Raw genomic sequence first — 23,661 nt, forward strand, 5'->3', positions numbered from 1 at the left:
TCAATTCAGTCATTCACAACATGAGACTAACAATTACCACTCTTTTCTTTGCAATAATGCTTCGAGAATAATCGAAACACCAAACAGAACACATTCTAAGCATCCTCGAAGGAGGAAAGGTTAAGGAATTATTAACCCATGAAAACAAAACTAAGAAATACCGATGCCTGCTCCCCTACCTGCAGGAGGGCTGAGCCGTTTCTGAACTTCCCGGAGCACATCGAAGAGAAAGCAGCGCCCCCCGCAGGCTGCGGGGACCAAAGCTCCTCCTTTAGGACAGCGTGCTCTGCGCCCACTGACTGGAGCACAAGAGACCCTGTGGGATGCAAGGCAGGGACCGGAGAGGTGCCGGGTCACGGGAGAGAGCCCACTGAGTGATGCCCAGGCCTGAGCGTAGGCATCTGTCAGGGTCCTCGGGGAAGGGAGAGGCTCTGGGGAAAGCCGTGTGCTATTTCTGAGCATGTTTCGGAGTAAAGCCAAAAACACGAGACAAGACAAGAATTTCTAAAATCAACAACAACTTGGCTTCTTCTATGTCCCGGCTATAGTGCTGTGACACCCAGGGGCGATGCCACTGAGATGGGAAGTTTCTTGTTCAGCGACTTGAAACTTTCCTTAACTTAACTTAGCTCCAGTGCCATGGAAATGCGCCCTGAAACACATCCACACCCACATGCACACACATACATGTTCATAGTCACACACACGTGCACACACACACACATTCTCATGCAATGTGCACACACGTGCACATTCACACATGCACGCACGTTCACACACATGCACATTCACACACACATGCATGTACACATCCACACGTATGCATAGTGTGCATTCACACATGTGCACACAATGCATCCTCACACAATGTGCACGCACGTGCATATCCACACACATGCACATTCTCACGTATGCACACACATGAGCATATTCTCTCACACACATGTGCACACACTCTCACACACATGCGCGCACACGTGCACACCACACACTTTCCCTGCTGCAAAACTGAGTCCACCTTAGACACGAGCAGGAGTGCAGTAGGAAACGGGGTTCATCTACCCTCTCAGTGTTTGCAGCTAGACCCTCCCGGACACACAGGGAGCTGTGCGTGTAAATAATTCCTTAGCACTAAATGAGGTTTTAAATTATTAGGAGAGGCCACACAGGGAAACAAACCTGAGACAGCCCACCATTCAGCTCTCCAAGCAACATAAGATGGAGGAGACCGCTGTAATCCTACCTGGTACAATTTAAGTTACTCTTGGTCATTGGAAATCATATCAAGCCACAATTTCATGACAAAAAGATAAACTGCCACACGGAAGCTCCGTGAAGCCCGAGGTCCCTGCCACAGAAATCGCCTAGAGAAACGGCCGAGCCCCGCCCAGCGCTCTTACCGCAGAGACTGGTTGCCTTTTGCACCAGACCCGCGCCTTCGGGTGCCCAGAAGGATGTTCCTGCTCATCAGACTCCGTCCTAACTACCCACGGGGCAAATGACCGCATTCCAGCACAGGCTGCCCCTGTCCACCGGGTCAGAGCCAAAGCACAAAGGGCCGGGACTGAAAGGCAATGGGAAGGGGAGGGAGGGGAGAGGGCCGGGTGGGAAGGAGGAGGAGGAGGGCAGGCAGAACCCGGGAGAACACGTTCTCCGTCCACGAGCTACAGGTTCAGGTTCGGAGAGGCTGCTGACCTCCCTCTCAGCGCGCGAGCTGCTCACCTGGGCCACTTGGCTTCCACGCGGCTGCCCGTTTCTCTTCAGCATAAAAGGGGGATTGCTGAGCTGCTCAGCACAGCTCGCCACATGCCTTCACCCCATAACCTTCACATGTGCTTGCAAGTTGCAAAAGAGCGTGCAACTAGCATGAAGTATGACAGGACTTTCTAAACCCAGTGCAATCCAAATGCGGAAAAAATGACTAGTTCTATGGAAGAGGTGCACGCGGCCGTGCAGTTTTAACCGCATCACTGCACTGGGCTCCCTGTCCAACGTCCCAAGGTCATCGCAGGAGGACGTACACACCGTGCACTTTCCGAGGGGCAGGCGCGTCTGTGCCGTGGACATACAGAAGCACCCCACGCGGCCGAGCGGGGACCAGGATGCTGATTGCCCCACATCGGAAAACGGGTGGCTTCTCGGAGCAAACTGCGACTGGTGTGCAGGGAATTCCAGACCCAGAGGCTGAGACGCCCTGTGACGGCACCCTGTGGGTTAGCTTGTTGCTTAGTGCACTTGTGCAAGGGCCATCGTCGCTTGCCTGTACAAAGGCCTCTTCTGCACACGAGGCTGTGAACTAAATGTTTACTTTCAAGTGGGAAACGGAAGTGATGCTTTCCACCCGCCCACCAGTGTGGCCCTCCTGGTCCCTGGTCCCGGCCCCCAGAGCCACGGACCCCTGAGCCCGTCTCCACAGCAGGTCAGGGCTTGCAGCTCGACTCTGCTCTGTGGACCTGGCCTCAGGGGCACTGCCCAGCAGGGACGCACCAGGCCCCCAGCCCCACCAGCACGCCCTGCCCCACATGATGGCCGTCCCACCCCAATCCCTGCCCTGGAACCCCGGGCAGATGGACACGCCCCGATAACGGTGTGGGGTTCCAGAACACTTACGTGTGCCCACGGGAACATACAGCCAAGGCTCTTACCCCACGTGCCCCAGGTTGCTCTGGAGACTAGACACAGAGCCCACCCGTGACTCCGCCCGGCCCGTGACGCTGTCAGCGAACTCTGAGCGGCCGGGAGGCACGCGGGCGGCATGAACGGCACCGGGGGGAGCAGCACACTCCGCTGCTGGGCCCGGCTGGGTCACGCTGCTTCACTCAGGTTCTCCGTGAGGCAGACAACCGCCCGCCCTTGCACCTCCTGGCTCTCATCACAGTGGCCCATCGCCTGTGCAGAGGCACCGCCGCCCTGCACCACAGGCTGCACCTGCCTCTGACTGAAGGTGCGGGAGGAGGCGAACAACAGTCCTTCATCGCAGCAGCACTAAGTCAGGTGGCGAGAGGACACGCGCAGGAGAAGTAGCCTACGTGACGCAGAACTGAAATCTGCACAGCAGGCCCGGCCTGGAGACCAGCACACAGCAGCCTGTGCAAGCTCCTGCCCAGCCAACACGCAGGCGCCCATCGCTGCCAGCGCCCCCGGACCGCGTGCGGTGTGCCACCTCCCAGAGGCTCACCCCGCCCCGTGAGGCGGCTCCCTCCAAAGGTCCGGGTCCGAGCCCTGCCACCCTTCAGCCCGCGTGTGAGAGCCCTTCAGTAAAGAAACAATCCCTGCTGTATGCATTTCCTGCTCTATGGTCAAGTTTCTTTATTTAAAATATAAACTACGTAATTATCCACTGCCTTACTGTGAATGGCATTAAGCTATTAAAGTAAAATCTCCCGCCAGAAGGAAGGTTTTCTGCTATCCCAGAACAAGCGCGTTGGGGTGATGGCACCTTGGGGTAGTGCACAGCCCGCATGGACACCCTGGAATGGGCACCACACGCAGAAATTCGTGGCCCCTGGCAGTCACCCCCACAGATGATGACCACGTTTCACATGAGACCCCACAGTCTCCATTTGGCACCAGGTCGCTTCTGTATGAATCTGGCCGCTGCATATGTTCATTTCTTTGAAACAAAGAGTAAGAAACCCATTTTTAATTGTTCTTAGAAGAATGTAAGAAAACCTACTTTTCACATAACTTAACTTTAACACGTTTAGCTGAGAATACATGAATCCGGTGAAGTGCCATCGTTAAGAGCTTTTAACAAGGGATTAAATACTTACGCCATGATGCCTGAGAGGTGAAACATTTCGGCTGTGATATAGGACAAGTAACTGTACAGGAAGACAAAGAGTGGCTCGATCACCCGTATGTTGTGTGTGAACCGCGTGGTAAATGCCGCTATGAATCCCAGGAAGATGCCGATCAACATGCCGCCGATGCCCACAACAAAGAAGTTGGCAATCCCGGCAAACACGTCAACAGTCTCAATGGTCTTCATCTGGCAGAAGGACTTGAACAGGTTGTACAGGACCTGCGGGGAGGGAGCGGATGGTCATGGTCAGCTTTTCCAGCCTCCCTCCCCCTTACCTCCCCACCGCCGCCCCCCACCACCACATGCGCCTGCCTCTCAGAGGACGTGCCTCCTGGGCACCCAAGCGGTGGCCGTGGCAGTTCCTATGCATTTGCTTATTTAAATCATATTCAATAGCTTTAAACCAAAGGCTTTGATAACAACATGTTGTCAGGAAAACTCTTTCTAAAAGTAAGTGAGAAGAGAATTCAAAATTATTGTACAACTTACTCCAAAACCATCAATGTTTGGATGCCACTTGGAAGCTCCTTGAATGCTTGGTTGCCATCTGGCACACCCTGCCTGTGCCACTGATGCCTGACAGGGGGCCGTGAATCAGTGACCTTCCAAGGCCCTGTCGGGGATAACGCCCTGGAAGGACCTGTCCTCTAGTGCTGGTGCCCTACCCGAGGGCACCTTCCACCCAGGCCCCCGAGGCCCTCTGCCTAGCTCCCCCCAGCCCCCCACACAGGCACGTGCTTGGTACAATGTGAGACCCAAAGGAGTCTTCTCAAGAAGCAGCAACCTGTGTGCATGTGTGAGTGTGTATGTGTGAGTGTGCACGAGTGTGTATGTGTGAGTGTGCATGTGTGGGTGCATATGTGTCAGTTTGCATGTGTGTGTATGTGTGGGTGCATACACGTATGTGCTACAACTTCACACATGTTTTGTGCCTCTAACGTGACAAGCGAACGCTGTTGCTTGGTTTCTGAGAAATCTGCAGTCTTTACATAGTGCTAGTTTAATACGCTTCAACAATGCCAGGCACTTCCTGTCCGCTGGCAACATGCCTTCAACACATGGCCGAGGGCCTCTGAGCTGAAGCGAGAAGGGACCCTGACCCACCACTTCCCCCCAGAACCAGCCACGGAAGCGCAAAGGAAGCAGGTGCCCTGCTCCCCTGACTGAGATTGACAGGCAGAACCCCAGGAAAGCCGGCTGACGGGATCTGTGGGCACACAGGCCTGTTCGAGGACAGGCCATGCCAGCTCTCACTTGGGTTGAGAAACTCAAATTCACCCCCAATCACACAAAATGCCAGAGGCGACCCCTAGCCCAGGGCGCCGGGCCTGCCAGGCGAGTCTTTCCAGGTCACCCACGGGGGAGCCGACCAGAGTGTGTCCTAGTGAAAACCCATCTCGCCGCCTCCTCCCACCGACGGCCCTTAGAGCGACGCGTTGCAGGTGTGGGGTAACGGCTTCCTCTTTTCCACTGGGTCATACACCCGGTAGGCGAGGGTCACGCCTCATCATGATTTACTTCATGTGCCCAGCAGATGACGATGAACGCCCGCTGGCCTGAGACAGCAGCAGAGGCTCATGACTTAGCCGGCAGGGCGTCCCTCCTCCCGGTGCTGGTGTGACACCAGGAGCACGTGGCCTGGCAGCCAGGAGGCCCGGGCAAGAGAGGAACAGCAGCTCCCTCGCCCGCCGAGGGCTGCAACATCTTGCCGGCGTCATCACTCCACGCAGCAGCTGCTTCCTACTTGCAACCGAGGCCTCTGCGCACCTCGGGTTTCATCAGCACAACGAGCCACCTGCTTCCTGAGAGCGGCTCAGGGAGGTGCTATTTATACCCCTTCCCTCTGGCAGCCAAGGCCAAAGGTGAAGGTCACTCGCTGCCCGCGGAGAGACAGGCTGCCCGGCCGCCCTCTCCGCGGTGGCAGGTGGCAGCCCCCAGCCACTCAGGCACTCAGCCCTGCCGCCCGCCTCCAGCCGCACCAGGACCACAGTGCCCCACTCTAAAGCCCCAGCACCACGAGACTCACTTATCCCATCTTGCACGCTCAAGGTTAAAATCCTGGACCGCGGCTTGGGGAAGGCGCCATACACCTGGCACACTTCTCTTGTCACTCCGCTTTCCCAACGCCTCCGTCTGGGAGGGGTCCCATCGCTGCTGCACAAAACTCACCTCCTCACTCATTGCCTGTGTTAATCCTCACAGGAGGATACCTTTCCCGTTGCTTTTCAGAGAGAGTGGAAGGGAGGGCGGCGGGGGGGAGAGAGAGAAACACCAATGGGAGAGAGACACATTGACTGGTTGCCTCTCAAAGCTGCTCCCACCAGGGCCAGGGAGCCACCTGCAACTAACCAGGTACGTGTCCTTGACTGGGAATTGAACCTGCGGCCCTTCGATGCATGGTCTGGCACTCTGACCACGGAGCCACACTGGCCAGGACCATACACACCATGCTTATTCATCTCGGGTTTCCATCCTGCGTTTTTTTTTGTTGTTGTTGTTGTTGTTTTCTTTTGTAGAAACCCAGCTCCTAAATCTAGGAAAAGGGTACCTGTCTTCCCTGGCCCAGCTGGAGCTGGTCTTCCTCCCAGAGCGGCCTGGCCTCCCACTGCCCTGCCAACCCCTCTCTGCCTCCGGCAGCCGGAGGACTCCCAGCCACCCAGGGCCTGCAGGGAGGCCACGCTGTGCTGCGGGTGCTGCCTCTGAGGTGCCTCAGCTCTCCAACAGAACTACAAGCCCCTGGTGCACAGAATCCGCGTCCCTTCCCCTCCCTGTCTCTTGACCCCCGCCCCGCCCCTCGCCGCCCACTGGTGAGGCCCAGCACGAGTTTCTAAGGAGCAGCAAGCACACAGTCATGCTGTTTCCCAAGCGTTTTCCTGACAGCTCCATCCCTCAGAGCTACCAGAGCTACGTCCTGCTTCTCATGTTCCTGAAGGTTTTGCAAAGGGCAGAGCTGGGCACAGGCTCACGCCTCCCGTCAGCTGCCAGGGCAGGGCTGCAGGGAACATCTTAGGTAGCAGCGTTACCTTGACAACCAGAAAGCTTTCCATAACCTCCCACCTGCTTTACACTGAACTTGATACCTACTGATCAGAACAAGATAAAATTCTTCTAGTTACAACTGACCACAACCCAGTGACTTCATTCCAGTTAAGTCCTGTAACCTCACTGCAGGGAATCTACACAGCAAGTGCTTCTGGCGTTAGGGTTTGTATCTGTGAATCACGTGTGCTCTGCCCGCGGGAGCGGCTGGCTTGTGGCTGGTCTGTGCAGAGGTCACCCCACAGGTGAGGGTATTTTTAGCCTGAAATGCCAGGGGCACCCTTGCCAACTTCCGTAACGGGCTAATTTGACAGCTGCGTGATTCCCAGTCATTCTCTCACAATTATGTTTCTAAAACACTTATATTACTAACATCACAAATTATCTATTTTGATGGCAGATTAAAAATGTTCAATAATGCAGTGAAACCGTGATGCAAAGATGCAAACAATTCAGTCCTTTCTCAGACCCTTCTGTCCCAGAAAACAGCTTTTAGGTCATTTTTTCTGATGTGAAACACAAAGAATAATAATTTTTGGATGAGGAATTTTAAATCTATTCTGCCATTTGCAAAAAGCAAAGTAGGGTGTCAATTGGTCACCACATCCCCTCCAGCTTCCTGAGGCGACATCCACTGCACAGCCAGCTCTCCTGGGCCATGCTGACTATTGCAGGTTGAAGAATTTTAATTCTTCTTGGAAAATGTATTAGAATATTAGGCTGCATTAACATGTTCTAGAAATGATGTTGGAAATTACCATGTAATAAGCTAAGCCATTTGACTATGAACTACTGTGGAAATAGCAAGACTTCTCAAATAACCGGGCACCTTAGCAATCTTTGCCTGATAAAAGAGATTTTAAATGTTTTCCTAAAATATTAATTATATGGGAAAGCACAAAGCTCACCTTTATTTTTCTGACTGTCATTTCTCCAGTTAATTCCACTCACTATCCAATCCACTATCACCCTAGGCCAGGGGTGGGGAGCCTTTTCCTGCCACGGGCCATTTGGATATTTATAACATCATTCACAGGCCATACAAAATTATCAGCTTAAAAATGAGCTTCTCTATTTGTTCAAACATTTAATTAACTCTCCCCTAATGCCTTGGCAGGGCCAGACCACATGATGCTGCAGGCCTTACACGCAGGCTGGATTTCCCCACTCCTGCCCTAGGCAAGAACACACAGAGTTTGAGTGCAGTCATATATGATCAATTTCTCTTTGCTTTGAGACATTTTTGGGTAGGTTTTCTACCCTTCAACTCTTCTAGCTCAGTATTTAATTTACCATGCCTTGGGGACCCACAATCTCACTTAACCCTCCAGACTACATTTAAACATGAATTCTCCCTGTTAATCTCCACCCTTCTAGTTGCAACTCAGAGTGTTCATCATTTTCACTGTATGCAGCATGCTCCATATATTTTTTTAAATGATCTCCAATGTGAAGGAGAATTTTAAATTTAATTTTTATTTATTTATTTTTAAAAATTGATTCAAAGAGAGGAAAGGAGAGGGAGAGAGATAGAAACATCCATGTGACAGTGAGACATCGATTGGCTGCCTTCTGCATACCCCCCACCAAGGATGAAGCCTGAAGCCCGGGCATGTGCCCTGACCGGGAATCGAACCAGCAACGTTTCAGTGGATGGGACGATGCCCAAACAACTGAGCCACAACGGCCATGGCATGGTCCGTATTTTTATATCTCTCTCTGTTCCATGAGTTCCTTACACCTCTCCTAGAGATAAGACTAGATGATTGAGTCAATAAACCTTCCAGAAAACATGTCCCCTTTATATTTGAAGGTGCCTGACTAAGAGACAGAATCATAATTCTTATACCTGTTTTCTAATTCACTCCACTGTTCAACCAGTTCAGTGAAATAAATATCTTCAGCAATAGGCAGGCACAGCCCTGGGCATGTCCTCTTATTGTGCAGGCGTGGACCTAAGGGGCAGCCCAGGGCACATAACCCACCGAGGAAGGCGCTTTCGGGTGAAACCGTAACTTACACCCTGACTCACAGGCCTTGGCCTTGGGGCAGCCGGCCCGTCCTCTGCCCTGGCCCTGCTTCCGGTGCTGGTCCGGCGGCAGCTTGCCCGTCGTAGGGCCACGTCCGGCGGCTCTGTGCCTCCGAGAGGAAGCCCAGGACATGCCTCCGGAAGGCCGGGCCTTCATACACTGAGACCTGGTCCCTGAGAAACTGGAAGGAGGACCACGGAGGCATCTGAGGGAGGGACCTGAGAGCGGGGCCCAGGCTCCTGCTCCTGAGCCTGGCCGACCGCTACCTGTCCTGGAAGGAAGCGGCAACATGGGGTGAGGTCTCTGTCGTTCCCTTTACACTCAGTAGGACCGGGAGCCCCACACTGAACTGCCCACGTCTCCCTCAACCAGGGAAAGATGTATCTGACCAAACACAACTCACACATGGAACTCGGCGCCTTCAGAAACTAGAAGAGTTACAAAATCTCTTCATTGTGATGGCTGTTTCCCGCTACAGTCTAAGATGGTGAGTTAATGACTGGCTGCTGTTAATGAGCAATGGAGTGAAGGAGGTAGACTGTTCCCGGAGTTCACTTGGCTGTCTACAAGTCTCTTGGCAGCTATTCTAAAAAGCTGGGTTTCCTTATCAAATTTATTTTCTAAAAAATAATATCCACATGGAATTAATGGACATCCTTCAAGATGATGTTCTGCCCAGGTCAGGGGTCTGCATACAGACTGCCAGAGGGTGATGCTGGCTCTCCCTGTTAATTTATGCTAACTTTTAAATGATTCAGCGATAACATTTTAATAACAGGAATTAATGGGGGGGGGTTCTATAAATTACTTAAGTTATTTAGACACACGTTACTTAATAAGCTTTATCTCAACTTTATTATTTGCAAGATGGGGAGAATACGTATTTATAGGTTGTCATGAAGCCCCGAGCCCAAGGTGCGCATGCACAGGTCAGTGACGCCCATGCCTCTGGCCATTCCCGCCATGCCTGCCCCGGACACGGCTCCGGGACACAGCACCCCCTCACCAGCCGGAGCCCTCTGAGTGGCTCCGCAGGGGGTGGCGGTACTTGTGGCTGACACAGGACCCTACTGCCTCTGCCTCTAACTATGTGCCAATTAATAAGAATTAAAAATAATTTGCATTTCCTGAATAAGTACCCACTAGTGGGAAAATGGTGAAGCCCAGAACAATGCTGGCTGAGTGCCAACCAGAAGTGAGCTGTGTGCTGAGCTTTGCCCACGTGACAGACTAAAGGACCTCCAGAGGGGGGCCACTCCATGGGCATCGGCTGCCCACCGGCCCTGCCCCCAATGCAGGTGCCTCCCGCAGGCTCGTGGCCGCCCAGGTGACCGCGCTGGGAGCTGGGAGGGCCGGATCCTTGGAGCCGCTCGTGGGACCGCGCATTGGCATGGCCAGGGCAGACACAGAGCAGGTGCGCTGTGGACTGGCAAACAGATACTTGGCAGTAAATAAATTCTTACTAAGAATTTCAGGACAGACAGCAGAGCATTCGGCCCGAGAGGCCTGGGCAGCACAGGTGCCACTCCGCGCGGGGCTTACCACTGTCACCGCGTCGTTCAGCAGGGACTCCCCGAAGACCAGGATGTAGAGCTGCTCGTTGACGTGAATGTTCTCAAAGACAGCGAGCACGGCCACGGGGTCCACGGCGGAGATCAGACTGCCGAAGAGCAGGTTCTGCAGCAAAGTGATGTCGCTCAGGCCGAAGGCTTCAATCTGGCAGATGCCGAACAAGGACACGCCGATGCCGATGGAGTTCCACAGCGTGCCCACCACGGCGTACCAGAAGATGGTGCCGATGTTCTCGAAGAACGGGCGGGTGGGCATGAAGTAGCCCGCGTCCAGCACGATGGGGGGCAGGAGGTACAGGAAGAACACGTCTGTCTTCATGGCGGGAGGCGACTTCTCGTCGACACCGAAGATAATGCCCCCGAGCAGAAGGCCGACCATGATGAGGAGGCAGCTCTCGGGCACAATTGTGGGCAGCTTGTGGTAGAGATGGAAGCCTGTTCCGAAGCAAACGGAAACATGGGCGTGGGTCAGGCAGGAGCAGGGAGGAGACAGGTCGGTTCTCTGACGGAACCAATGGGCCTATTTCAGCATCCCCAGGTGGGCCCTGGCGGTTTGGCTCATGGCTAGAGAGTGTGCAGAAGGCAACCAATCGATGTGTCTCTCTCACATCAATGTTTCTTTCTCTCTCTCTCCCCCCTCTCTTCCACTCTCTTTAAACATCAATGGAAAAATATCCTCAGGTGAGGATTAACAACAATCTCCCAGGTCAGTACAATTGGCTATAGACTGGCTTTCTCGATTACGATGTAAAGGTCTGATGCTCTCCCTAAAGCTATTCACCAAGTACTTTCAGGTACAACTTTAAATTTAAACCAGAGGTAGGTCGCCATAGGTACACAATATACAGTACCATTTTGTCTAAATTCCGATTGTTTTCTTAAATAAGACAATGCAATTTTATATTTGGGACAACAGTGTGATTCCCAACACATTTTCTGATGCAACCTTGTCGACCCTTTTTATATGTAAGTGGGAGTGGAGGTTCAAAGAGGCCCCACGCGTCGAGGCCGCACGCCAGCTGCCGGACGCCTCCTGCCGCTCTGCACGGGGAGAGGCACAGCTTCCTCCTGCGCGCAGCTTCCGGCTCTGTCGTTCGGGTGCGGACCGTGTGTCCTTGTCCTGGCGGCCGCTCCTGCAGAGCCAACACAGCCAGGCGTCCAAGGAGCAGGGTGACCGCTGTGGGAGGATGTGAACGCGCACGGTCTCCAGTCTCACAGAACGGATGTGTCTCCCGCCGATGAAGGCCCAGCCCAGTGCCCTGAGCAGAGCCCGGGGGAGGGGGTGGCTGCACCGGAGGCGGCACCTGGGGGAGGGTGCTGACCTCCGAGAGAGGGACGAGGCATCAGGGAGTGCAGATGTGGGAAAGACACTGTCTCCTAACCAGGGGGCCAGTGGGGCTGTAACCCCGGGGGCACGTGAGGGCGAGGCCTGCGCAGGAGGGGCACAGGGGCCCCTGGGGAGTGACTGCACGTGAGAGGGTCCCTGAGGGCTTGGCGAGGACACCTCCTGTCTGTAAGGCCTCAGGCCATCCTGAGGCATGTCACACGTGTTAGAGCTAACGCAGCACGTGGCAATGAGCTGAATGATCAGAAGATAACATGGAAACAACAGAGTAAGTCCTTAAACACGTACAATCACGGAGTTTTAATAAGTAAGTTCTTGGAAGTTATAAACCGTACTCTAACTCATAGCATGAAATAGTTTGTGAACCAGGAAAATCACCATCATTCGAAGAGATGTAAATAACTAATCTCTAAATAATTAAATTAACATTTATTTGGTACTCAAACCATCCCTCCAGCTTGGATTATTTTGTTATTTACATTATAGCAGACTTCGGTAATTATTGGGGAACATACACATTCACCTGGTTCAATAGGGCTTCCCCATGACCTCTGGCCTGTTGACCTCTGTTAAAGGGCAACGGAAGGAGTCCTCGAAGCCACATCCCTGACCCTGTCCTCGGCTGGCTGGTCCCTGCAGCAGCTCTCCCTGTGCAATGAGGACGTGCCTCCCGCCTCCCAGCGCCATGGGCATTCAGCTCCTTTCTGAGACGCAGACCGGAAGACCGAACCTGTGTGCTGGGGCCTTGCCAGCTGCCACCAGACAGCGGCCCCGGCTTTGGACCCAGCTCCTCCAGGCTCTGCTTGCGGCTGTGGGAAGTTTCTATCAGACTGAGGCCAGTTTGCTCATCTGTGAAATGGGGCCCCATGCACCCACCACATACAGAGCTGTAAGGTCACTGAGCCGGGAGCCGCAGAGCACTGACCACTGAGCCTGCAGTGGCACAGATGCCCCAAGGCTGGTGTTCTCCCCTCCCGTCCGTGAAAAAGCAAGAAAACACAGTTCCAAAGAAACAGACCCAGGAGCAGGGCGCTCTGCAGGCAAACTGGGAGGGGGGAGCCTGTTCTCCGTAGGTCCTACTTCCCTCTTGCCTTCTTTTCCTTTCCCTGCCACCCAGCCTCAGGACCCCGTGCTCCGTGTCGGGTGCGTCTATCCCTGGTGGGAAGGAGACCTGGTTCCCAGGACGGAGGTGGGAGCCCAGGGGAGAGAAGGAAGGAGCAGAGGCAGCGCTGTTGCCCCACACAGGCCGACACCTGCCACGCTCAGGTGCGTCGCTGATCCTGGGGAGGACCCAGCTGCAGGTGCACCAGCAGGAGGCGGGGCCGCAGCAGGGAGGGGCGGGGCCGCGGCAGGGAGGGGCGGGGCCGGCGGCAGGGAGGGGCGGGGCCGGCGGCAGGGAGGGCGGGACCGGCGGCAGGGAGGGGCGGGGACGCAGCAGGGAAGGGCGGGGCCACAGCAGCATAAACGCAGGTGGGAGACCCAGGGGCCAGGAGGAAGGGCTGGAGGAGGCCAGGGAAGTGAGGCAGCGGATCAGGTAACAGCAGGGAGCAGGACAAAACATTTACTTAAGAAACCGTGCGTTTATGCTTTTAAAGTGCTGCTCTCCTTCCTTAGGAAGGCTTAGCCGTCCACGTTGGTCGGAGTGACCCTGGCTTGAACGTGGGCAGCAGTTTGAAGCTGCCCAGGTGCCCCACAGGCAGGGAGGGGTTGAGAGAAGGCCTCACAGGTGATCTCAGCTCGCGCTTTGGGGGACACAGCAGACACTGAATTCTATGACACACGCTCTGCGGCACCAACGGTTTTGTGCATGGATGTCTACACTTTTATGAATGACGAGCATCACACTTTTCAGCAAGATAATTATTCAAAACAAAGCCAAAAAGTCTTCTTAAACTTAATTATTCACAGAATGAAACAAATAAACCAACGTTTACAAATGGGCATGCATTTCTGGCCATCCCTCCCCACCAGGTATTTCCTGAGGAGGATATGGGCTGGAATACACAGAATTTGCTTTCCCCAGGTCACTATCCCAGCTACTATTACCGGGAAATATACCAGTTATGGGGGGAAATCACCTAAAGTTTTTATCTGAAGGCTGCCTATGAGCTGCCGCAGGCACAGCCCAGGGTTCGGTCGGGGTCACCCCCTTTTCTCCGTAAAGGCACCGCTAGTCACCTGCTCCGCTTGCAGCCACGCTCGGCTCTGCTGCTGACAAAGGCCAGAGGCTGCACCTCCGTGCGTGGGCCTGGCTGTGCTCTAGTGAAACGCTGTTTGTGGGCTGGAACTAGAATACAACTGTATGTGTCACAACATATTATCTTTGTAGACTTTGTTTAACCATTTAAAAATATTGTGAAAGCCGTTCTCCACCCGCAGGCTGTCAGCACCAGGCGGGCCGTATGGGCCCTTGGGCTGAGGTTCACCCACCCCGGTCTCATTTGCTCTTTGTATTTCCTGCTTGTGGTGTTTAGAGCGTTATCCTTGTGTCCTGCACTGACTACCGGTACACTGAAGTCTGTGAGAATGGATGCTTTACCATTATTTTATTTTAATTGCAATAGAACTTCTCTTATGGGAAGGGGACCGTGATTAGAGGTCTCTTGTACAAAATACATGGTTAAATATTCCTCTCTTGGAATGACTCTATTTTAATTTCTCTCTGCATATATTTTTTAAATTAAATGAGCTTAAAAACTAAAGAACTATGCTTAACTGCAATTAATTCATCACATTTCCTCATTTTAAAATAATCTCTTTGTCAAATTCTGGGAAGAAAGCAAAGCAAGAAACACCGGAATAGCACAACCCACAAAAGAGCAACAGTGTGAAAATCTGAATCAGAAATTCACCACAGCACCAAGAACCATACAAAGTCTCAGGCTCTCCCCAGCAGCGAGGGAGGGGGCGCTGCGGAGTGAGGCGGGCAGGCCTCAGGAGAGAGCACCCTGAGCTGAGGCAGACACAGCCCTAAGGATGCTACGTCTGCGCAGAGGCCCAGCACAACGGCCTTGCTCAGGGCCGCACACTCGCCACGCCTGTGACCAGTGGAGCCACGCAGTGCCAGTGGCTGCGGACGAGGTCTGCAGAGCGCGCTTCGGGGCTGCTCACTCACAAAGCACCTTGGGACACTGGATTACAGCCAGGAACGGTCCAAACGACCTCAAGCATATTTGGCTGGGAAAATGGTAAATATTTCTGAAATACATTAAACTTGTTCTTAAGTATTAAAAGAAATAATGCAGGTTCATTCAGCCTAAAATGCTAATTTCATGTATCTCAGTGCACATAACAAAATATACATTTTTATTTGTTCCTTTTTATTGAATTTATTGGGGTGACACTGGCTAACAAAATTCTATGGGTTTCAGGTGTACAATTCTACAACACATCAGGAACCAGTAGAATTTTGGAGCGCATTCTGCTAAGTGAAATAAGACACTGTATTGTGTGATCTCCACCCCCAGTCAAATCTCTGTCCATCACCATTTATCCCCTATGCCCTCCTCCACACCCCATCCACTCCCAGTCATCACAACCCTGTTGTTTTCTCTTTTTTCTATTTTCTTCTTCTTTGCTCAATTCCTCCAACCCTCCCCGCCCAACCCTACCTCTGAAGCTGTCAGCCTGCTCTCTATGAGTCTGTCTCTATATTGTTTGTTCATTAGAATCCAAAGGAGTGAAGTCATATGGTACTTGTCTTTCTCCGATTGTCTTATTTCACTTAGCATAATGCACTCTAGGTCCATCCATGCTGTTGCAAAGGGTAAAATTTCCTTCTTTTTATAGCTGAGTAGTATTTCATTGTGTATAAATTCCCAGAAGTGGAATTGCTGGGTCATAAGGCAGTTCCATTTTTAATATTTTGAGGTAATTCTATTCTGCTTTCCACAGTGGCTGCACCAGTCTGCATTCCCACCAGCAGTGCATGAGTGTTCTCTTTTCTCTACATCCTCACCAACACTTGTTGTTTGTTGAGTTATTAATGATAGCCATTCTGGCAGGTGTGAGATGATATCTTATTGTGGTTTTAATTTGCATTTCTGATGATTAGTGATGTTGGGCATCGTTTCATATGTTTATTGGCCATCTGTATGTCCTCCTTGGAGAAATGTCTATTCAGATCCTTTGCCCACTTTTTAATTGGATTGTTTGTTTTTCTGGTGTTGAGTTTTATAAATTCTTAATAAATGTTGGATATTAACCCCATATCATTGGCAAATATGTTCTTCCATTCAGTGGTTGTCTTTTCATTTTGTTGATAGTTTCCTTTGTTATGCAAAAACTTTTTTGTTTGGTCAGGCCAGTGTAGCTCAGTGGTTGAGTGTTGACCTATGAACTAGAGGGTTAGGATTTGATTCCTGGCCAGGGCACATGCCTGGGTTTTAGGACCAGGGATCATGCAGGAGGCAGCCAATAGCTAATTCTTTCTCATCATTGATATTTCTATCTCTCTCTCCCTCTCCCTTCCTCTCTGAAATCAATAAAAAAATTAAAAAAAAACTTTTTAATTTGATATAGTCCCATTTGTTTCCCTTGCCTGAGGAGATATATCAGAAAAAATATTGCTATGAGAAATATTTGAGATTTTACTATCTCTGTTTTCTTCTAGGATTTTTTTTTTTTTGTTTTTTTGTTTCAAGTCTAATATTTAAGCCTTTAAACCACTTTGAGTTTACTTTTGTGTTAGGTGTAAGAAGATGTTTAAATTTTTGGGACATATCTGTCCAATATTTCCAACACCATTTTTTGAATAGATTATCTTTATCCCACTGTACATTTTCCCTCCTTTGTTAAATATTAATTTACTATAAAGTTATGGGTTTATTTCTTGGCTCTCTATTCTGTTCCATTGATCTATATGTCTGTTTTTATGCCAGTACCATGCTTTTTTATTACAGTGGCTTTATAGTATAGTTTATCAGGTAGCATGATTCTTCCAATTTTGTTCTTCTTTCTTAAGATTGCTATGGCTATTTTGTGTGTGTGTGTGTGTGTGTGTGTGTGTGTTTCCATATAAATTTTTGGAATACTTGTTCTAGTTCTGTGAAATATGCCACTGGTATCTTGATAGGAATTGCATTGAATCTACAGATTTCTTTGGGTAATATGGACATTTTAATAATGTTAGTTCTTCATATCCATGAACATAGTATATGCTTCCACTTATCTGTATATTCTTCAATTTCTTTCTTTGGTATCTTATAATTTTCTGAGTACAGGCCTTTTACATCTGTGGTTAAATTTATTCCTAGGTATTTTATCCTTTTTGAAGCATTTGTGAATGAGATTGTTTTCTTAGTTTCCCTTTCTGATAGTTAATTACTGGTGTTTAAAAACGCACCTGATTTCTAGATATTTATTTTGTATCCTGCTACTTTACTGAATTCATTTATCAGTTCTAGTAGTGTTTTGTGGAATCTTTAGGGTTCTCTCAAATGATGACAATTTTACTTCCTCCTTTCCAACTTGGATGCCTTTTATTTTTTCTTTTTGTTTCATTGCTGTGGCTGGGAGTTTTAGTGCTATGTTGAAAATGAGTGGTGAAAGCAGCAGTCAGCCCTATGACCGGGGAAGTCCCAGCACTGGAACAATGACTGCTGTGAGCACCTCCACTGAGAGCACCTCTGGCTAGAAGAAAGCTGCCCCCAAGTTCCTGCCCCAATGCCAGACAGTCAAGTTTCTCCTCGTATGTGTCTGGGTCCCCCAGAACCTTGCCCATCAGTGGAGCTCAGAGGAAGTGGGGGCTTTCTATAAACCCCAGCAATCTAAAAGCTGCAAATCCTACCCTGTTGCTGAATGCACAACATAGAGAAATGCCAAAGAGAAAGCACAGAAACTCAGTTTGTCCCAGATGAGAGGTTAAGAAGTTTGCCCAAGGCGTGTCCCAGTGACTGGGCCTGCTGGCACATATCAGACTGCATCCCCCTCACGCCAGGCCTGCTGCTTCAGCCCCGGGCCCTGTGTGTCCCAGAAACTGGACCCGCTGGTGAATCTTGAACTGTGCAACTTTCCTGCCAAGCCTGCCACTGCAGCCACAGGCCCTGTGTAACTCAGTGCCTAGATAATTTGGGGAGAGCAAAAATGGGGAGACAAAGAAACAATCCCAAAAGAAAAAGCAAGAAAAGGAACTAAGTGAAACAGAGGCATGTAATATGTCAGAAGAAGAATTCAGAGTAACGGTCATAAGTTTCTAAACCAGCTGGATGAGAAAATCAACAACTTATGCAAGAATCAAAAGGAAATAAAGAGTGATATAGCTACAATTAAAAAACACAGTGGAAGTTTTAAACCGTAGACTAGAAGAAGCAGAGGACCGAATTAGCAAATTAGAAGGCAGGGCAACAAAACACAGCCAATCTGAACTGCAATTGAAGAAAAAAATTAGAAAGCAGGAGGAGAGCCTAAGGGAGCTTTGTGACAACATGGAACAAAGTAACATATGTATAATAGGGGTGCAAGAATGACAAGAAGAGGAGCAAGGATTAAAAAACCTATTTGAAAAATAATGACAGAAAACTTCCCTGATTTGGGGAAGAAAAAGTCACACAAGCACAGAGAGTCCCAAACAAGATGAACCCTAAAAGACCCACACCAACACGCATCATAATTACCATGGCAAATGTTAACAACAAAGAGAGAATCTTAGAGGCTGCAAGAGACAGACAGAGAGTTGCCTATAAGGGATCTCCCATTAGGTTATCAAATGATTTCTCAACAGAAACACATCAGGCCAGAAGGGAATGGAATGAAGTATACAAAGTGATGCACAGCAAGGGACTAAATCCAAGAATACTCTATCCAGCAAGGCTATCATTCAAAATTGAAGGGGAAATCAGGAGCTTCACAGACAAAAAAGGGCTAAGGTAGTTTATTACCACCAAGCCAGCAATGCAAGAAATGCTAAAGGGACTGTTGTAAAAAGAAGAAATAGAAAGGGAAGAAGGAACACAGGCACAACGAATAAAAATGGCTGCAAACAAGTACCTAGTACTAATAACTTTAAACATAAATGGGTTAAATACTCCAATGAAAAGACATTGAGTGGCTGAATAGATAAGAAAACATGACCCATATATATACTGTCTACACAAGACCCACCTCAGAACAAGGGACTCACACAGACTGAAAGTAAAGGGATGAAAAAATACCTCCCAGGCAAATGGAAATGAAAAAAAAAAAAAAAGCTGGGGTAGCAATACTTATATCTGACAAAATAGACCTTGAAGTGAAGGCCATAATCCTATATATTAAGAGAGGGATATGCTAATTAGTCATGACCGGATATGCTAATTACTCATGACCAGTATGCAAATTGACCACTATCCCAACACACATGATGGCCGCCACAAGATGGTCTGCAGGGGAGGGCAGTTGTGGGCGAACAGGCCAGCAAGGGAGGGCAGTTGGGGGGATCAGGCCAGCAAGGGAGGGCAGTTGGGGCAACCAGGCCTGCAGGGGAGGGCAGTTGTGGGGGACCAGGCCCTCAGGGAAGGGCAGTTGTGGGGGACCAGGCCAGTAGGGAGGACAGTTGGTGGGGATCCAGGCCTGCAGGGGAGGGCAGTTGGGGGGATTAGGCCTGCAGGGGAGGGCAGTTGGGGGTATCAGGTCATCAGGGGAGGGCAGTTGGGGGTGACCAGGCCAACAGGGGAGGGCAGTTGGGGGGGACCAGGCCTGCAGGGGAGAGCAGTTAGGGGGTGACCAGACCTGCACGGGAGGGCAGTTGGGGGCAACCAGGCCTGCAGGGGGGGGCAGTTAGGGGTGACCAGGCTGGCAGGGGAGGGCAGTAAGGGGCAATTGGGCTGGCAGGGGAGCAGTTAGGCATAGATCAGGCTGGCAGGGGAGTAGTTAGGGGGTGATCAGGCTGGCAGGCAGAAGTGGTTAGGGGCAATCAGGCAGGCAGGCAGGCAAGCATTTGGGAGTCAGCAGTCCTGGATTGTGAGAGGGATGTCCGATTGCCCATTTAGGCCTGATCCTGGTGTGTCCCTCAGCCAAGCCTGCACCTTCTCTAATTATGCCCAGTTGGATTGGACCTAAACGGGCAGTTGGACACCCAGAGTTGGATCATGAATAGACCATGTCTGCAGTGAGCTTATATTTGGTACAGGAGACAAGACAAAGCCGTAAGTATTTATAATGCAAGATAGCAAGCGATAGAGCTATTTTAGCAAATTATTGAATCCAAGGAAGGCATCATGGGAATCCCAATTTATAGCTGGGCAGTAAGAAGCACAGATGGCAATCCGGGACCACAATTGGTATCTGAAATGTGGGCAGTGTTGTCAGACTCAGCTCTTTGCTAGTGGGACCTGGTGCCAACTCCAAGGAGATGATGTTAGAGTTGAACTGAATTGAGGATACCCAGTTGGTGTCCACAGAGTAGTTGAGAATTGCCTGTGGATAATCTACACATTAGGTGGCCAAAACATTCTGTGTGTGTGTGTGTGTGTGTGTGTGATTGAATCAAAATGATTCCGAAGTTTTGGGCTCAAACAAATGAGTGTAGAGTGGGGTTATTTACTGAGACAGAGGACAGAGCAAGGGACATTTCAGGGAAGGAAATTAAGATTGTAAACACCAACCAGAATCTCTTTGGAAAATACCACAGAGATTAACAAATTGATAGTAAGATTTATCTAGAAGAAATGGCAGACAACTTTTACAGAACATTAGAAAAGAGCTATCATTTTTGAAAGGGCATAATTTCAAACCTACCCAATACCATTGACCAAAATATTGGCATGTGTTTTTATTAATCCCATAATGGATCATACTGATGAAACAGTAAGACCATATAATGGTATACAGTAGGTCCTCGGGTTATGTCAGGGATCCATGCCTACGATGCAACGTAACGTGATTTTCGCCATAAGTCGGAACCCACCTACATAAGCATCTATGTCACTCACATGGAGCACATACACAGCAGTAATGAAGTGAAACAGTAAAAAAAATTTAAAAGAAAGATAACAATTCCTGACTTTGTGGTATATAAATAATAAAAAACATGAAGCACATATGTACATACGTAGAAATGATGGAACTTTTTTTTATAAATAAATGGGAGATGACTATGTAACCACAAAACAACTTATGTCGAGTCCAACATAACCCGAGGACTGCCTATATAGTGGGTACAACAATCCTATGTAATAAAAGGGTAATATGCAAATTGAACCTAACCACAGAACGACCAGAACAACCACTTGACCAGTCACTATGAGGTGCACTGACCACTCTCAGTCCCTTTCCCCGGCTGGCAGGCTCCCATCGCCTGACGGCGAACAGGGAACTGGGGGTGGGTGGCGGTGGGGGTAGGGCTGGCTGTGGGTAGCAGGGGAAGATGGCCCTGATCGCAGGCCAGGCCTACGGACCATCCCTGTGCACGAATTTCATGCGCCGGGCCTCTAGTATCATATAAAGATGCTGTACAATAGTGGGAAAAGAGACTAATTTAATCAGTGGTATTGGATGAGATAGGTAAAGAAGAATATACACATACACTTATTTTTTTAATTCTACAACTGTGGGAAATTCCAGATAGGTCAAAGAGTTTAGCATTTATAAAGAAAAAAGGAATTAAGAAAACAGAGGGAAGTCCTATGCTGTAAACATCTCAGTTACAAAGAAGTGACATAATCAGTGACCAAAAAGTGAAGACTATTTAAATAAAAGATAGGCATGCTGAAAGTCACCTTTTTCCCCCATTTTTTAATTAAATCTTTATTGTTCAGATTATTACATTTGTTCCTCTTTTTCCCCCCCATAACTCCCCTCCTCTCTGTTCCCGCCCCACCCTCCACCCTCACTCCACACCCACTGTCCTCATCCATAGGTGCATGATTTTTGTCCAGTCTCTTCCCGCATCCCCTACACCCCTTCCCCCCTCCAAGAATAGTCAGTCCATTCCCTTTCTATGTCCCTGATTCTATTATAATCACCAGTTCATTCTGTTCATCAGATTATTTATTCACTTAATTCTTAGTTTCACTTGTTGATAGATGCATATTTGTTGTTCATAATTTGTATCTTTACCTTTTTCTTCTTCTTCCTCTTCTTAAAGGATACCTTTCAGCATTTCATATAATGCCGGTTTGGTGGTGATGAACTCCTTTAGCTTTTCCTTATCTGCGAAGCTCTTTATCTGACCTTCAATTCTGAATGATAGCTTTGCTGGATAAAGTAATCTTGGTTGTAGGTTCTTGGTATTCATCAGTTTGAATATTTCTTGCCAGTCCCTTCTAGCCTGCAAAGTTTCTGTTGAGAAATCAGCTGACAGTCGTATGGGTATTCCCTTGTAGGTAACTGAGTTTCTTTCTCTTGCTGCTTTTAAGATTCTCTCTTTGTCTTTTGCTCTTGGCATTTTAATGATGATGTGTCTTGGTGTGGTCCTCTTTGGATTCCTTTTGTTTGGGGTTCTCTGCACTTCCTGGACTTGTAAGTCTATTTCTTTCACCAGGTAGGGGAAGTTTTCTGTCATTATTTCTTCAGATAGGTTTTCAATATCTTGCTCTCTCTCTTCTTCTGGCACCCCTATAATTCTGGTGTTGGTACGCTTGAAGCTGTCCCAGAGGCTCCTTACACTATCTTCATATTTTTGGATTCTTTTTTCATTTTGCTTTTCTGGTTGGGTGTTTTTTGTTTCTTCATATTTCAAATCTTTAACTTGATTCTTGAGCTCCTCTGGTCTGCTGTTGAGAGTCTGTATAATATTCTTTATTTCAGTCAGTGTATTAATTCCTAGTTGGTCCTTTATCACAACATCGAGGGTCTCATTAGATTTCTTGAGGATCTCACTATATTATCAGCGGTCTCACCAGTCTTTTTGAGGGACTTACTAAATTTATCGGCGGCTTCTAGACAGTTCTTGAGAGACCTTAAAAGTGTGGTTTTGAGCTCTATATCCAGCATTTTGCCTTCCTCGATTTCTGTCCTGTTTCTTTGTCTCCGCATTTTTTATGCTTTCTTGGTGCAATCCCTAGTGGTCTTTGTGCGAAGTCTTGTTGTAGTTAAGCCTTGATTGTTGTAGGTAACACTGGGGAGTATTTGACCTCCAGGCCAACTGGCTGTGAGAATCAGCTGTGTCTGCAGTGGGAGAACTTCTGTCCTCTAGGGAGGTGCTAATCTAGCCTTTGCCTGAGGCTAACCAGCAAATGCCTCTGTGCAGGGCTTGGGCAGGGTGGGTCCCAGGGGATCAACAGGGCGGGCTGAGCGAGCAGTTATGGCTGCTCTCAGTCCTGTCCCCAGAGGCTCTGCCTCTCAGTGTCCCAGCGACCGCTGCAAGTACCTCAGAGAGAAAGCTGCCCTTGAGTTCCGACCAATGCCAGACAGTCCCGCTTCTCCCATTTGAGTCTGGGTCCCCAGAGACTCGCCTGGAACTGGAGCCCAGAGTCTGAGACTCCCTCCTGATTGAAAAGGACAACCGCGCCCTCAGCTGCCAGCCCGCTCCACACACACCTCTGCACCTTAGTATTTTACTTCCGTACTGTGCCTCCTCTGAGTCTCGATATGCTTTTCTCTTTCCTTCTAGTTGTAGAATTTCCCCTCAGTCAGCTTTCCTGTGGTTCTGGGTGATGTCCGTTCCCTCTTTTAGTTGTATTTTTGAAGTGGTTGTGTGAGGCAGCATTTTCTGGTGTTTACGTATGTTGCCATCTTGGTTTTCTCTCGAAAGTCACCTTTTTAAGTTTGTGCAGAAAAAAAAGAGGTAAGAAAATTAAGATAAACAACAACAACAACTTCTGCTTCTGGGAAGATGAAGTATGTATTTTTCTCTATTTTTCCCACTAAGTAAAAAAAAATCCCCCAAAACTAGAAATTATGTATAAAACAAACATAAGGAGACTCGAAACGTGCAGGAAAAAGGAAGACCAA

The 23,661-nt window shown here is 49.4% G+C and overlaps 1 protein-coding gene across 1 annotated transcript in view; it reads right to left on the reverse strand.

Moving 5' to 3' along the window:
- Positions 1 to 23,661, reverse strand: part of SLC9A2 (solute carrier family 9 member A2) — a gene marked incomplete at its 5' end in the record, with an annotated part of 122,954 nt that overhangs the window by 59,822 nt on the left and 39,471 nt on the right. Inside the window, 2 exons of the mRNA XM_081101633.1 lie at positions 3,774 to 4,024; positions 10,417 to 10,880. Of these exons, the coding sequence (XP_080957759.1) occupies positions 3,774 to 4,024; positions 10,417 to 10,880 (715 nt within the window). The remainder of the gene's footprint in view (positions 1 to 3,773; positions 4,025 to 10,416; positions 10,881 to 23,661) is intronic.

This window comes from Myotis nattereri (assembly GCF_964212035.1).
Source record: "Myotis nattereri genome assembly, chromosome: 10".
NCBI lineage: Eukaryota > Metazoa > Chordata > Mammalia > Chiroptera > Vespertilionidae > Myotis > Myotis nattereri.